The sequence below is a fragment of the Mytilus trossulus genome, chromosome 3, assembly GCF_036588685.1.
Source record: "Mytilus trossulus isolate FHL-02 chromosome 3, PNRI_Mtr1.1.1.hap1, whole genome shotgun sequence".
Taxonomy (NCBI): domain Eukaryota; kingdom Metazoa; phylum Mollusca; class Bivalvia; order Mytilida; family Mytilidae; genus Mytilus; species Mytilus trossulus.
Genome location: NC_086375.1, coordinates 59,895,869 through 59,912,439, shown reverse-complemented (window position 1 = coordinate 59,912,439; position 16,571 = coordinate 59,895,869). Strand labels below are relative to the sequence as shown.

Below are 16,571 nucleotides of genomic sequence, written 5' to 3'. Positions count from 1 at the left end.
CATAACATGTATTGTTTATTGATACATGAATAGTCCATATCACAAAGTGTATTTTCATAGAAGTTAGACTGCTGGATGCAAAGATATATATTGATTGAAAGGTACAAATAATAAATTATTAAAATTTAATAGAATTAAGACAAACTCACACGTATGTCAACGGTATTGTCGTCAGCAATAATGGTACTTTAACAGTAAGTGCTGGTTTTTTTTATCTGTTCTGGCGTTAGTGGTTTATTTTTCAGAATTCGTTGAGTCAATTAACTGATGAAAAGAGGAAGAGTTGAATACAAATCATATGCAATGCAGTTATTAATAAGTTATGCATGTATTTTGCTTTCCTACTTTTTCAATTTTCTCCGAACAATAACCTCCGATGTTACATTGCAGGATTAATGAGGCTTCTATTATTATATGTATTTTTGCTTATTTTTGATTTAGTAATCTAATTTTCCAGTGTTTTGATTTATCTAAACATTTGGGGTTTTATTTAATTTTTGTTTCTTTTCCTTTTTATAAGTTTTCTTGACGGTTTGTAATAGTAAAAGTTCAATGATAAGTTAATATTGATATTAAAATACCTCCGAACAAAAAGGGGTGTTCAGATCCCCGAGCCCTAAGGGCGAGAGGATTTGAATAGCCCTTTTTGTGAGGAGGTTTTTTAATGTCAATATTAACTTAATCATTGAACTTTTACTGACTTACAAACCGTCAAAAATATAAGAAAAGTACATAAAAAGCACTTGCCGAAACATAATTCCCCTGAACTGGACGAGTCTAAGTATGTTCAACTTAAATGATAGTTAAACAGTATTCAGAGTGATATATAAAAAAATAAAGGCAACAGTAGTATACCGCTGTTCAAAACTCATAAATCCATGGACAAAAAACAAAATCAGGGTATCAAACTAAAACCGAGGGAAACGCATTGAATATAAGAGAAGAACAACGACATAACACCGAAACGTAAGACACACAGAAACGGACCAAGCATCAGACAAAACACCACGAGAATAACAAATATAACATGAAAACCAAATACATGAATTTGGGATAGACAAGTACCGTGCCACGTCTTATCTCAATATCTCAAAAATAAGAGAAAACACAAACGACTCAACGTTAAAATGCAACACACAAATAAACGAACAATAATTTAACAATATTCAATTAACCGTTACCAAATTGAAATGCAAACGTATGTACATGTAATACATGTAAGTAATAGTCTACCTAAGAATCAGGCAGTGGTGAAAACATGACAAACAAAAACCCACTCATGTTGACATTAATTTTTGTTCAAAATGTATAACGATGCAAATTAAGGTGAGCTAACTCTGTAATTTGCTATCATTCTAACCAAAGTTTATCTAAAGATTGCTCAAGTTACCAGACACGCAGACACTAAAGACCTACCATTTCTAACTCAGGATGAGTGTTACTTCAAAATAGGATGGCTAGGTATGTGGGTTTTTTCAGCCATGTTTTGATTTTTTTCAAAATTGCCTGATTCTTACAAAGACTGGCACTGTATTAGGCAAGTCAGGATCCTGTCAACTATTTCGTTTTTTCGTAATATTTTAAAACATAGTCTTTGTTCAATTTCTTCAAATTTCCTCTTTATTCCAGCTGATTGAGAGATTGACATGATGTGTATAATCTTGTCTTTGTTTTTTCCTGACCTTATGTTAACCTAATGATATATTTGGGATGTGTGTGTGCGTCTGTGTCATATGGTTGTTAATTATTCCCATGTTTCGTTTTATTCATATTTGAACATAGAGTTTAGCCTTTACCTATTTTAAAAAAAAATATCATACGAATATTGGGTAATTTTGCTGCGGCATATCAGTTGTATTCCTTTTGTTATGGTGTCGTCTGCTTTGCAAATCTGTACAAACATGATAGGACTTTATACTTTCATTCTACGCTGTTATCAAACAATGTTTTCATTCGTAATGGCTTCATGCTTTATAACTCGCATAATGTAAACCTTTAATCACAATTGTTCTGATCAATCTATTGTAATAAAGAGTCTTAATGATCGAGTAGAAAATAATTGCTTGGTAATCAAAGGAACAGGAGATATGTACCACAGAAGCTTTTAAAGGTGAATTCAAGCGTTTAAAATAGAAGACATGACAAACTTTCTCAGCAACAGATATATCTCACGGTTTTAAGTGGGATTTTTTTCTTCGCGAAGCCTTTCTGTTCAATGTAGATTTTATTACATGGAAGGAGTCTGTGGCTTCCACTATTTTGTATTCATTGTTTTTTTCCTATTCAACACTTGCAAATTAGAATAACGAATAATTTCTGTCAACCTGCTTATTAACGAACCTCTAGTTTTAGTAATAAACTAGACTGCATTTTAATATCGTGTTTATATTAGCGGAAATTCATTTTTTGATAGCAATTTTTTATGTTATTTATGTTTTCTCATCGATATATCTTTTCCTGTATTTCAGTAGCAAATACGTGTATGTTAATATGTAATAAAGAAACTGTCTAGAATAGTCTGGTCAATGTACCTATTTAGAAATTTAGAAAATTCATACTGAATTGTACAATACAAGTCAAGTGATGTTAACACTGAATTGGGATTGGGTTTCACGGCGGTATAGATGAAAGTCTATTAAAAAATCTTCGTTGGTAACAAAAAGTGAAATAACAAAAAATATGAAACTCCAAGAAGGATAATTCAAATAAAAAAGTCCTTTCTCAAATGTCAAAAGCACACGCTAAAACATATGAAACAAATGAATCCCAACTGTGACATCCCTGTCTTAGTACCTGCATTTTCTTTAAAATGGTGGATTTATCCTGCTTTCATAGCTAGCTAAACCTCTTACTTATATGACAGTCGCACACAATTTCATTATATTGACAAACGTACGTTATAGGTTAAAACGTCAGAATAAGGGTACAGACGTCAACTCATCTCAATATTTTTTTGAAAGAGCACAATAGAGGCGTGATCCAAATACAGACAATTAAATATCAAAACAACATATAGTTTCATAAATGAAATATAGATGTATGGAACAGTCATAAGTAAAATGGATACCATAACATTCTAAGAATATTCTATGAATACCATTACATTTTAAACTCATTCTGATACCACACACATATCGTACACAATTTTACACAAAACACACATTCACCTAAGAAGATATATGTGTATATGCAAAAACTTCTTTGAAGGATTAATATCTGATGAAACAGTATGGTGGTCTCTCAAATCAAAGGCTTCTATAATATTAATAAAAACAGATTTTAGTTTAGCCTTAATAGAGTTCAATAAAAGAACCTTCATTATGAGATTTACAAATACAGTATCGAATAACCCAAAAGGAGTAACACAACAGGTGTAACCAATGCCACAAAAACTACCGATTCTAATGAAGCACATTTCATGCTTTTATTTAGTCTTTAGACTTGACAACTTTTCTGCGTAGTACTGTTAGCTTTTTATAATTTTTGAAATTATCAATCCGTACATATTCAACATCCAATAGATTTAGTGTTGAAGACGTCACAAACAACCAGAGAAAACATGACCTTATGCAATGCCAAGTTATAGGTATCAACAGATTGTAGACCCATGAATGTGTATACATGTATGTATATAACATACTAGTAATGTTTATTTTGCTTTTAATTTACTGATAACAAAATCAATATTTATACCAGTATAAACGATATTCAATGACAAAATTACAGTGTTTAATTGGTAACCTTTTGGAAGAAGTTTATTTAAGGAGCGAGAAATTTACCAGAATCTTTTCTAAATTTCCGGGCACGGTAAACAACCTTTTCGTTAAAATGAGGATGAGGTACAACCAAACTTCAAAATAAAATCTTTATGTCTATGGAAAAATTTAGTAAAGGTTTTAAGTAATGTATGGTTACGAAATCCCTGCCTTAATAACTAACCATTACGTTCGTTATAATCAAAAACGTCACAACAGATACGGACATAGCGAACGAGCTGTGAAATATAAACATCATAAGACGGTGCCAAAGAAACATCACCATCTAAAAAAGGAAAATCAACAATAGGGAACGAAAAATCGTTCTTTTTGTCGTATATTTTGTCTATGTGTGTCTTAAATACCATCGCTTAAGATTGTCACATATTCCTCATAGGTCACAATCAAATTATGGAAACACGTAGTGTCTTTCTTTACGTTTTTTTGTTGTGGTAATCCTTTAAATTATCCTCTTTACGACAAAGTGTAAAAAAAGTATGAAAATAAAAAATAAAAAATAAATAGGAGAATTATTGGAGAATATAATTTTTAAAAATGATTCGACCTTATATTCAATTTGTCACTTTGTATTCTTTTTTTATATTTTCAGGAGTCTAAATAAAGGAAATCTGTATTAAGATGTCATCCGATACAATTCTTCACGGACCTAATTATTTGTTTGTTTGTTTCCTTTTATTGGATTGTGTATTTCCTGTCACGAGTAACAGAACAAATAACTCAACACTTTATTTGAATGAACACCATTTAAATTCAATCTCAGAAAAGAAGCAAAGCGGAAATGAAACAGAGAATTTGGAATTAAGTTTCTTGTCCCAAGACAATTCCACAGTTTATCATATACATAAACAAGATAAAAGCAAATACAAAAATAGCAGCGGGGACGTCAAAGAAACGCAAGGTTCTTTTCAGAATTCTGTGAATAATTCTATCACGTTTATAAAAGACGACGATGGAAAAAAATCAAATTTACGAGACAATTTGAGCGATGAGACAACAAATACAATGTACATGATTGAATTAACCAGTGTTGATGACAGCAAATTGCAATCAAATCAAATCACAAAAGAACCAGCTCTTGAAGATTCAGTCAATACTAACGAGGTCAACATTACAGAGAACTTTCAGTTAAATATCTCAGACAGTCACTCAAAAGATAAGCATACGACGATTTCGGAGTCTAAGCATAAAGACACGCGACGGATAACCACTGTGATTCCCAGACATAAGATTTTAAAGCACTTGAGTTTAGGTAGGTCATCTACTGTAGTTATCTTGTAGATATTTTATGAACCCAAAATCAAGGAAACAAATGAATGTGGTCCTTCGCATGTTTTCATTTAGATTTTCCCTCTTTTTTTAACTGATAAAGACGATTAATGATTAGGCAACAATTCTGATTATCAATCTAGATATTTTGTCTTTTTTATATGTCGTAATCTTTTTTTTTATCATTTTCCTTATGTTTTTTTCCCTTATGCTTAACTGTTTCTAAAACAATGAATAATAAAGCTGAAAAATTGAACTTCATACAAATATATGCAAAATTATTCTGGATAGTATCATTTTTCCACCAACTTCATATTAAAGTAATAGTCCTAGGAATGATTTTGTAATCGTCAAAATGCATAATGTGTCTCAAAGGACGAAGCTAGTCCCTGCACATGGATTAACAGGGATCGGATCTGCTCTGGTGGAACCAGATTCATTCTGAACTCAACACTGCTTGTTTCTATAATTAACTTCCAATCAATCAAGTAAATTATTAACAAATGTCACCAATAAAATATCAAAGTTAATGCAAAGAAATGGTGGATGGTATTTGCGAAGAATAGAAATCGGAAAGAATGATATCCAGATAAAAAGAAAATAATTTTGTGTTTTCTGTAAAAAGACGGACGACGACGAGATTTCAGCGAAAACAATATGATATTAATAGAATATGTATGTAGACAACCCTATAATTTGTTTATCATTCTACTCCTAATACTGTTCATCTCCGTTTGACATATTAACGCTTGACGAAAGCAAGTTGGATAACGTCTACTCGCACAGTGTGACGTCGATGATAATGTCTCTTCACGACTCCATGTTGTGCTATGAAATTATTGGATCGAATTGGCAGAGATTTATTTGCAAAGAGTACGAAAATAACAAAATGTCTATAAAACAAACATTTTAAGCAATAACTCCCTCCCAAGTCCTGCCAACGTCAAATAATCATATGAACGGTACTAATTTTCCTGCACCAGATGCGCATTGTGACAATACATGTCTCCTCAGTGTTGCTCGTGGCCAAAATATTTGAAAACCAAAGCTTATATATGAATCGCTTTAATCCAAAAGGTCCAAAAAGTATAGCCAAATCCCTGAAAGGAAGCAAAGCTTTGCATGAAGGAGATATATTCCTTAATTTATAATAATTTGTAACATTTTGTAACAGCATTTTTTGATAACACAAAAAATCAAACATGCTAGCCAAAAGAAAAAATGATCAATATGCTCAAGTAGATCAATGTATCCCCCTGCACTTGAGATTTACAAAAGCCAAATATATATAGCTTTCTCCACCTCATTTTAGACATAAACATTGAATTGAACTGCAGTGTTCATCTCAGTACTCGTGTCTTTGAAGAATGAAACGATTTCAAGTTAGTCATCATGAATTTCCTCACCTTAGACCGAACACATACTAACTTCACCCGCATATGTAGTATACATTTCTTAACTCATACGATGTTGAAAACCTGGCGCTGCTATTCAGACTCTGTAAGATGCCATTGATTCTGGACATTTAATCAATGAGCTAGGGTATTTTGAAATAGTTTTTATTCAAAAGTCCAGCAGAAGGTACAAAGTCCTGATACATGTAGATGAATTTTTAGTTTCAACTTCACAATAAAATCCGTATGGTATTGTGTTTTCGATTCGAGGTTGTGTATCACTTTTTTACTTTACAGTTTACAATTTTTCACTTTGCAGTTTAACCTTCTTTTTTTCTTCTTTGAAGTATTGTTTCTTTGTGTCGTATGATTATTGGTGTGGCTCGATATTTGTGCATCCAGCTATCGTCACTTTGACTTTTTACGTTCATAATGTGGTTCGGTACAAAGGTCGCGATATGTCATTAGGTTTATCCTTGTATTTAAATTTCATTAAATTTGAAATTATCAGAAAAGGATAAATGAAACTATGTTATACTTTACTGTACTATCAACTACAAACCTTTCACTTTGGTGTTGTTGTTTTTTTTATTCAATTGTATGGTTTTTTGGATCATAAGTCAGTTGTATTGTATATTTATGATATATGTTTATATAATTTTCATGTTGGATACTAATAAGTGTGACGCTAGCCAATTATGCCTTTTGAGGTTTCCCAGACAATTTCGTCAATATAACGGAACTATAAACGACTGCCATACAAGTGGAAGATTCAGAAAGCTATCAAAACAGCTTTAACCAACTATTTACTGCGGGAAATGTCTGTACCAAGTGATAAATATAACAGCTGTTTCCCATGCGATCCGTTGGTTGACATCGTCGAGCGTATGGTTATGTAAGGTTTTGTTCGCTTCCCTTTAATTTATTTAACCTTGAGCTCGGTATTCTTGTTAGACTACAATTCTGGTACCTTTGAGATTTATTGTTAAAATATTTTTGGAAAGAAATAGTAAACATTAGAAAACAATTGTTTTTGTTAGCCACAAAAGTGTTAAAAAATCTTTATTAAATAACTATTGTACATTCAAAAATAAATGTGTATTATTGCAATTTTTAAATAATGGAAAAGAATCCGAGATAAGTTACTAAGATTTAAGAAAATCTGTTTCAGATTACAAATACGAATTCTGATTGCGATACTCAGCCAGTAGCAATATTTGCATTTATGAAAGAAAAAAAACACAATCGGTAAAATTTACAGTACTTCTACTCAAATTTATAAAAAAAAAGAATAGAAGGAATCGTCAGGCGACCATTTTACCGTCTGTTGTTTTTTTTTTTACGATGTATCTTTACAGTTCAACAAACATGGTGCCATTCTAAATACATTTCTTTTAAGTGGTATTTGAATATAGTCGCATAACTGTCACTGAGTATATATATGTATAAAATTGAGAATGGAAATGGGGAATGTATCAAAGAGACAACAACCCGACCATAGAAAAAACAACAGCAGAAGGTCACCAACAGGTTTTCAATGTAACGAGAAATTCCCGCACCCGGAGGCGTCCTTCAGTTGGCCCCTAAACAAATATATACTAGCTATATAGTCAGTATACCTTTCTACAAATCCATTCAATTGGATACATGTCACAGGGCTAGTTAAGAAAATACAACCTGTCTATCAGACCGTTCAAGAAGCAGACTGGTTAATATTCTGATCTTATCAAGCAGATCAGTTTCTGGACAGGTCTGCTACATACCTATCCCCCATTCGGTGATATCAACCTAAAATGTCACTTAGACACGAAGAAGAATACAGAATCTGACGACTTTAACCAAATCTGTATGAGTTAATTCAATAATCTTCTTTTTCTTGGTATTACACATTAGAGTTTGAATAGCTCTTATTCTATTTTATATAATACCAGAAGTTATGTATAATAAATAGGAAGAAAATTTGAATGGCATTTTAAGCCGCAGGCAATATTTGTATACTGAAATATCAATTACATTTTTACTGCTCTTCATTCCTACTGTAGAACGGCTTAATTAACGGACGTCTATAAAATTCCTTACAACATGACATTATAATCCATTTCTTATGTGTGGTATAGTAAATATAATGATAAGTCAGTAATTGTTTGCATGATGCGATGAAATATATTTACAATGCTGTTGAATCTGCCTATAGTCAGATCTTTTATAGGTGGCCTATAGACAATCTATATACAAAGTACATAAGAAAAAATGAAAGAAAAAAAAAACAAAAATGTCCATAGCACAATATACACAATGGCGGGATGTATAAACAAACGTATATTACCAAAATAATGGACTGAACAGTACAGATTAAAAACATATAAAGACTTATAAAAAGGACGTAATTAAGATGATTAATAATATCAATACTTATAATCTATACTTCAAGAACATCATATATTATTTGTAAAGTTGATACGGAACATTGATGTTATTACTAGTGATAGAAAGCTTGTAAAAACATTGTATTCTTTATGAAAAGAATGTTTGAATCTAGTTGATGATCGCACTTATAAACATATCAAAATTACATTTTAAAAACATAACTACTCAAACAGTTGAATTTTGTTTCATTAAAAAAAAACGCAATATGTAATCTCAAATTTTGTTTCATTAAACACATATCTTAATTATAAATACGCGTTATAATTTTACAATTTGAATTATATCCCTTTTGTTATTTCTATAATCGATTTTAGGGGGAGTGATGAGTTTTAATGGGCAGTAGCTAGGAGATATATACAAAATTAAATATATTATTTGTTTTACTCAATCATTAATGAAATGCAAACAGTGAAATAATTATTCGTATTTAGCAACCAGTATGGTTCAATTTTGACAAAATATGCTTAAAACATTGATTATAAATTATTCACTTGCAAGTGAATAATTCGACCTCATTAAATCCGTATTCATGTGAACTTCAATTTAACCCCTTTATTGAGATAAATAACACGTGAAATGTATGTGTAATGTAATGTGAAGGAACAGAATGTCAACATTAAAAGTGAAACAAAGGTACATCATTTGATTGACTGATTCGATCCACAAAATATCATTCTTATACAGGTAAATGAAAGCAACAGTAGTATACCGCTGTTCAAAACTCTTAAATCTATGGACAAAAATCAAAATCAGGGTAACAAACTTAAACTGAGGGAAACGCATTAAATAAAAAGGAGAACAATGACACAACATCAAAATGTAAAACACACAAAAACGGACTAAGCATTAGACAAAATCCGATGAGAATAACATATATAACATTACAACCAAATACATGAATTTGGGATAGAAAATATCGTGACACGTCTTATAGTGATGTGAATTCACACTCAAATATAGGAGTAAACAAGCAACACAACTGAAACAAAACGTTAAAATGTAACACACACAGAAACAAACTATAATATAACAATGGCCATATTCCGGACTTGGTACAGGACGATGATAAACATTTATTTTCATCTATAATATGAAATTAAATAGACTTAGAATAATCCAAAAGCACAAGTTTGCATAATCTATTTATATATGTATTTATGTTTAAATCGCTTATATGGTCGATGATTTTACAGGTCAACTCGATAAATAATTAGATGGCGTCTTGACTAAATTACACACGAAACGAAGCCACGTCTTTTTATTGCTGCCCTGTTAACTGTTTATTTTTTCATTGCTGCCCTGTTAACTGTTTATTTTATACTTTTAATAGTTTGAATAAATGTTTTATATTGTTATAAATAAAATATGAGAATTTGAACAAAATCGGTAAAGCTGAATTTGACAGCTTTAATACCCCACATGAGCATGTGCATGTCAATTTTCAGGAGCCTTGTCAGTACTTGTCTTTAACTATAGTTTGTTCATTTTGAAAACTTAGCATTGGTATCAGGTCATTGAAATTAAATAGACTTAGAATAATCCAACATCACGAGTTTGCTTAATCCATTTATATCTGTATTTATGTTTAAATCGCTTATATGGTCAATGATTTTACAGGTCAACTCGATAAATAATTAGACGGCTTTAATACCCCACATGAGCATGTGCATGTCAATTTTCAGGAGCCTTGTCAGTACTTGTCTTTAACTATAGTTTATTCATTTTGAAAACTTAGCATTGGTATCAGGTCATTGATGTTATTTGTTTTGTATACACGTATTTACTAATTTTATTTAGACTTTTTAGGGATATGTATGTTATCCTCTTTATATCTTATATTGTGTGTATGTGTAACATTGAGGTATATCAAAAATCTTCCCTTAAAACAAGTTGAACACTTTGATAAAGTTTTTTGTATCTGTTCTGGTTGAGAAACAGTGCGATATATCACATTTCAATACCATTATTCTTACTACGTCTTCCAATAGAAAATTATATAGTATTTATAAACATCGTAAGATACTTTGACTTAAACCTGACAATTATCATGATATACATTACCTAATACAAAATCTGTATCTTTATTAGGTAAATGTTATATAATGACTAATAATCAAGTTATGGAATGAAAATTCTTGGCAAAGCTTATATAATACTAATACTAACTACGTGTGGGGTGTTTCAAATCCCTTGTTCAAGTCTTGAACACGCTGCATTGAGGATCAATATATAAATAAAGACCTGAGATGAAATATGACTTCCTTTTAAGCAACTTATCACGCGAGCCCATTTGACGTGAATGAAAGCAACTATAGGTCACATGGTCACATGTTTTTACCCCCCCCCCCCCCTTTCCCTACCCTCCACTGGCCACATCCTGTATGTCTGTATATATATATATACAACTCGTCTAAACATCAACCCAACAATGTTAGATCTGTAAATTTGCTTTCGCAAATTTTTGGTTCTTTCCTCGCCGGGATTCGAACCCATGCTACTGTGATATCGTGACACCAAATCGCCGTCCCGCTAGACCACACGATCACCTGGGCTTCACAAAAGTAAAGCTTTCGGTGGGCATGTGTTACCTTTCCACGTCAGTTTTAATCTAGCGGAGTGACTCAGACGTACTTATGCATATAATTATTTTTTGTGACTGTATCTTACATGAATTTGTAGGATCCTTTACTATAGATAATTTAGCTGATCTGTAACAATAACATCTACATGCCTTATATATCATGTACTGTAGTACGCCGCTAGATTAAAACTGACGTGGAAAGGTAACACATGCCCACCGAAAGCTCTTTTTTTGAGAGCCCAGGTGGTCGTGTGGTCTAGCGGGACGGCTGCAGTGCAGGCGATTTGGTGTCACGATATCACAGTAGCATGGGTTCGAATCCCGGCGAGGGAAGAACCAAAAATTGGCGAAAGCAAATTTTACAGATCTAACATTGTTGTGTTGATGTTTAGACGAGTTGTATATACATTATGTACACAGCCATGTATCACCATCATTGATGGCGATCCGATGGATAAATCTGTTGTAGAATTGTCACCGACTCAGACGTACTTATGTATATATATTTTGGGTTGATGTTTAGACGAGTTGTATATATATATAAACGAGTCTAAATTGAAAACTACGTTCAAACCTATGATTGCGTTTGATATATACCGCAATTTTAATACGTGTTCATGTAAAACAAATTTCGTTGTAGAAGGGTCTAAAAACAGCACAAACAACATTTTTCAAAACACCAAAACGGTTAAAAAAGGATATTTAAACAAAACGCATTTGACTAACAGGTCGAACAACTAATGTTCTTTAACCCTGCTGACTGCCATTGGCGATTGCCAAATAAAATTGGTCACAAGATATAACAAAATGGATCTTAATATAAATTTAATACTAAACAGAAAACAATTAATGTATATATACGTATATATCCTACTGTTGGTTTTCATAGTAGTATAGTCTATAAAACTATTTTTTGTTCATAAAAGGAAAACAAATTTAAAGGCTATGATAATGTTACAAATCATGATTCAAAATCAGGGTAATATTTGTTGAACAAGCAACAGTCCAATGTAAAAGTGGTAGTAATGCACTTGTAACTAATTAATTTTGATAGTCCCATTACTGATTTACATGTTTACAGAGTCGGGATGGCGGAGGACTCATGAGAGGCTTAACCGATCGTCGTCCGTTAAAATCTCATGTCACTCCCTTATGTTTTTTTCTCTTTGTTTTTGTTTGTAAAAAATGAATTTAAAAGTTAATTTAGAAGTTCAATCAATTTATTTGATGTCGGTTTTTTCTCAGGTTTTGAACAAATACACAATACATTTTCTAGTTTAGAATTCCCTCTTGTTGGTTTCTTTTCTTTACATATTTCATTTTTTTTAGTTTAGAAAATCGGTAAACTGCTGTCGCATTTTATTAAATTGTAAAAGTTTAATTATATTGTTTGACAGTTTAATTTTGAATTTTTGTCAGAAATTGAATTATCTATATGAAACATCGAGATTATGTGACTTATTGTCAAAGCTGGTAAAGAAGTCAAATTCACTAAAGATATAGGAATTTTCATTTTCAACACAATTTGTAGTCATTAAATAAATGATAATGAACCAACATCACTTCTCTTATCGTTTCCGATCAAAAGTAAGGAAATCATATATGTATATGAAGAAGTCGTTGTTTTCAAAATATTAGCCGTTTTGCTGTCATGTTGTCTAATACCAAATTGGATTGATGCCATAGTATGCCAGTATATCTTACTATCACTTTATTAATAAGCTTAAGGTTAGAAAGATTTTGATTTATTACGTTTCATAGGATTTCATTAGATAACACATCCTTAAATCAGAATGTAAGAAAACTTTTTTCTATATTTTTATATAACGCCATTAAAATATTTGTTTTGAGAGGAAATTACGTAATCATCATATTTGTCTATGTAGAACTAACTCATTATAGATCCCAGGCTTAAAATTTTGTACACCAGAAGCGTGTTTGGTCTACAAAAAAATTATCAGTGACTCTTGAATAAAAAAAGTTGTGAAAGCCAAATTGAAAACGATATTAAAGGATTGAGGATCCAGAAATCCGAAAGAAGAAGTTATCTTGGTATAATCAAGGGTGTACAGAATTATTCTCCGGTGTTGAAAATGTATAAAACCTGAGGCCGAATGATGTAGGCTTTTTCAACACCCCAGATTTTACCAAGATAACAAATGAATTTGTTTTGAACCGTTCATTACTCATTTTTATGCCACGATGTACAATTGAAGATTGTTACGACGAACTCGAAATTCACATTTTTCAATATCGATGTTGGTGCACACTATTGTCAAATCTTACGGGAAGTTTTATTTGGTGAGTTTTGGAAAAACATTATTTTGTGGAGAATTTTGCCGAGAAAAGATTTGTTTTTTTTTAAATTAAGTAAACAAATTTCTTTCTCATTTATATTTTTCCTAAATTCCATATTGTTTTTGTAATATTTGATTATTTTTTTTTTTATTTTTAATCTTCTCTTTTTTTAGGGGAGGGGACTTGGGGACCTTGTTTATCCCCTGTTGAAATGGAATTGGTGTTATTTGTCTATGACAGTTTTTATCCATTTGTTGGATGTGTTTGACTTTTGAATTTGCCATTTGCTTATGGGAAAAAAATCACAAAAATACTGAACTCCGAGGAAAATTCAAATGGACTTTTCGGTTAGATTTTTAACGGAGTTCTGTATTTTTTTTTTTTATTTTTTTTTTTTCAAAATAAGAAAACACGACTAATTATAAACCAAAGACCAAACGACAACAACAGAATATACTTTGGTGTTTTTTTGTTTTGTTTTTTTGTTTTTATTTTACTTTTTGTGATTCCTCAATGTAAAATATTATGTTGCGTTTGTCTTGTAATTTCCTTATTTTTGTTTGGCGTCTATTGAAACTACTCTTAATAACGGATGGTGTGGTGTATTAATCATTGTTGTTTAAGAAATCAGAAAGAGAGAATAGTACTTTTCCAATGTTTATTTCTAATTCTAGTAGATAAAAGGAAGGAGCAGTCTATTGCACTAGAAGGTATATCAGTTAATTGTGTCATGTCTTGTGTAATTAAATTGATTGATAGGTTAATGGTATTGGATGAGTAATGTAAAAAAAGTTTAATTGATACCAAAGGAATGATTACTTTAATTAAATTTATATTTCTTGAAATAATTGGCGAATCGTGTAAAGATGCCCTGCTCACCCCCTTTTCAGTTTGTTTTCTAGGATATTCTAGTAATCAATTTTCTTGCCTTGAAATGTCTTATTCCAGAGTCGTTTTTCTTTGAAATATGGTATGAAGACGTTTCTTGCCAATTAGAAATGATTTATTACTAGAGTGTTTGTAGTTTGTAGTTAAAATTACATTTTCACCGAATAAGATATTGGAAAATACTTATTTCATCGTAATCCTTAAGAACCATAAAAAGGAGATATGAGCATACGTCAATAAGACAAAATTTCAAAAACCAAAAACAATAATCTAATTGTCTTCAAACTTTTAATCGCACCCGAGTAAAAGAAAACACTTATTCTAGTGAACTCAACACTAAAAAACTTCAAATATGAAAAGTACTATTGACAGAAAACCAAGTACAATACTGCCGCTCGAAGTTCCTCTCTTGCAACAGGTATATCAACAGGTAATGTCGGGATTTTAATCGCATGTGAATGGCACAACCACATGTACTGGCGACACAAAACCAGATAGATGCGAGGATATATCACTGACGAGTTTTTATTGCGAAAATACATGAGACTCACTTAACAAGATAGTGGCGGGGATGAATCACTAACGAGGAAACATAACGTAAATGTACGAGAAGCAAAAAACATGATAGAGGCGGGGATAAATCACTGACGAGTTTCCATAACGAATATGTACAAACCATAAAACCAGATAGTGGCGGGGATAAATCACTGACGAGGTTCCATTACGTACATGTACGAGAGTCACAAAACCTGATAGTGTCGGGCACAAATCAATGAGCAGGCGTGGTTCCATTATGTAATGTACAAGAGGCACAAAACCAAATAGTGGAGAGGACGAGGTTTCATTACGTAAATGTACGAGAGTCACATAAAAAGGTGGTAGCGGTGTTTAATTATCAGAAGGGGTTAAACTAGTTTTGTTGAACTTTTCGACTTTTGGGGATTTCGGGTCATCAATGTTCTTAAAATTTGTACTTGATTGACTTTATAACTTTTTTCATCTGAGCGTCAATGGTGAGTCTTGTGTCGACGAAACACTGGTTTGGCGTATTAACTTATAATCCTGGTACCTTTGATAAATATATAAAACAACAGTAGTTATAAGATAGTTTAAAGTGCAGTATCAGCGTGTATCCTATAACTTCCCAGTTGTCCCATATGAAATACTTAATTTAATAGTGGTAAACAATTCCAAAGTACAAAATCTCGTAATGATATTTAGGAATGTAGCAACAAACTAATAAGATATCCCAACTTTACAGACAAAATTACTTTAATTCTATTTCGTGCCCGTCTGATCTATCAAATTTGTTTTAATTTGATTGAAATAAAATAAAGATAACCAGAAACAAATGATTACAATATACATACATGTACATTGTACACGATAATCTCATTGAGTAATGGTTGTGTGGGCATAAAGGACAAATAATCTAATAACAGTCTTACTTCGAACCAGATGTGACATAATATTTTCTTTAAAAGGAGATGAGATAATACATCAAATTAAGCAGGTATTTGTTAATTTTGTTTTCACAGACGTCCAACATAGAAATATGCTAGTGCCTGTTCAAGTTCGAACCTTTGTCAGAGATTATCTAGTGTCGTATCTAAATGATTTGGTAATATGGGTTATTTTGAAGAAATTGATTACATAACCAGTTGCCAGTAATTCTGTAAAACAGCTGTCTATTTAAACAAGATTTTTGTGTTTTGTACATGATTGATAAAAAAAGTGGAGGAGTCCTTTTTCTTTACATTATACGGTTTCCAAAATAGATGTCTATGCAATTGGTTAAGTTCTAAATATTTGTTTTTTTATCTTGAGCTTTTATGAATAAAAGAAGATGTGGGATATATTTTCTGTCTGGCAACACCAAATTCTTAATAATAATGTCATGTGATGTTTGATGGTCGCAAATGATATGGACACAATTGTTTG

At 31.6% G+C, this 16,571-nt stretch overlaps 1 protein-coding gene across 2 annotated transcripts in view; it reads left to right on the top strand.

Annotated features, from left to right (window-relative positions):
* The window catches only part of LOC134712000 (uncharacterized), a 46,661-nt gene that overhangs the window by 15,228 nt on the left and 14,862 nt on the right, over nucleotides 1–16,571 (top strand). For both annotated transcript variants that reach the window (XM_063573079.1, XM_063573078.1), the window contains exon 2: nucleotides 4,366–5,025. In XM_063573079.1, the coding sequence (XP_063429149.1) occupies nucleotides 4,395–5,025 (631 nt within the window). In that variant the 5' untranslated portion in view covers nucleotides 4,366–4,394. The remainder of the gene's footprint in view (nucleotides 1–4,365; nucleotides 5,026–16,571) is intronic.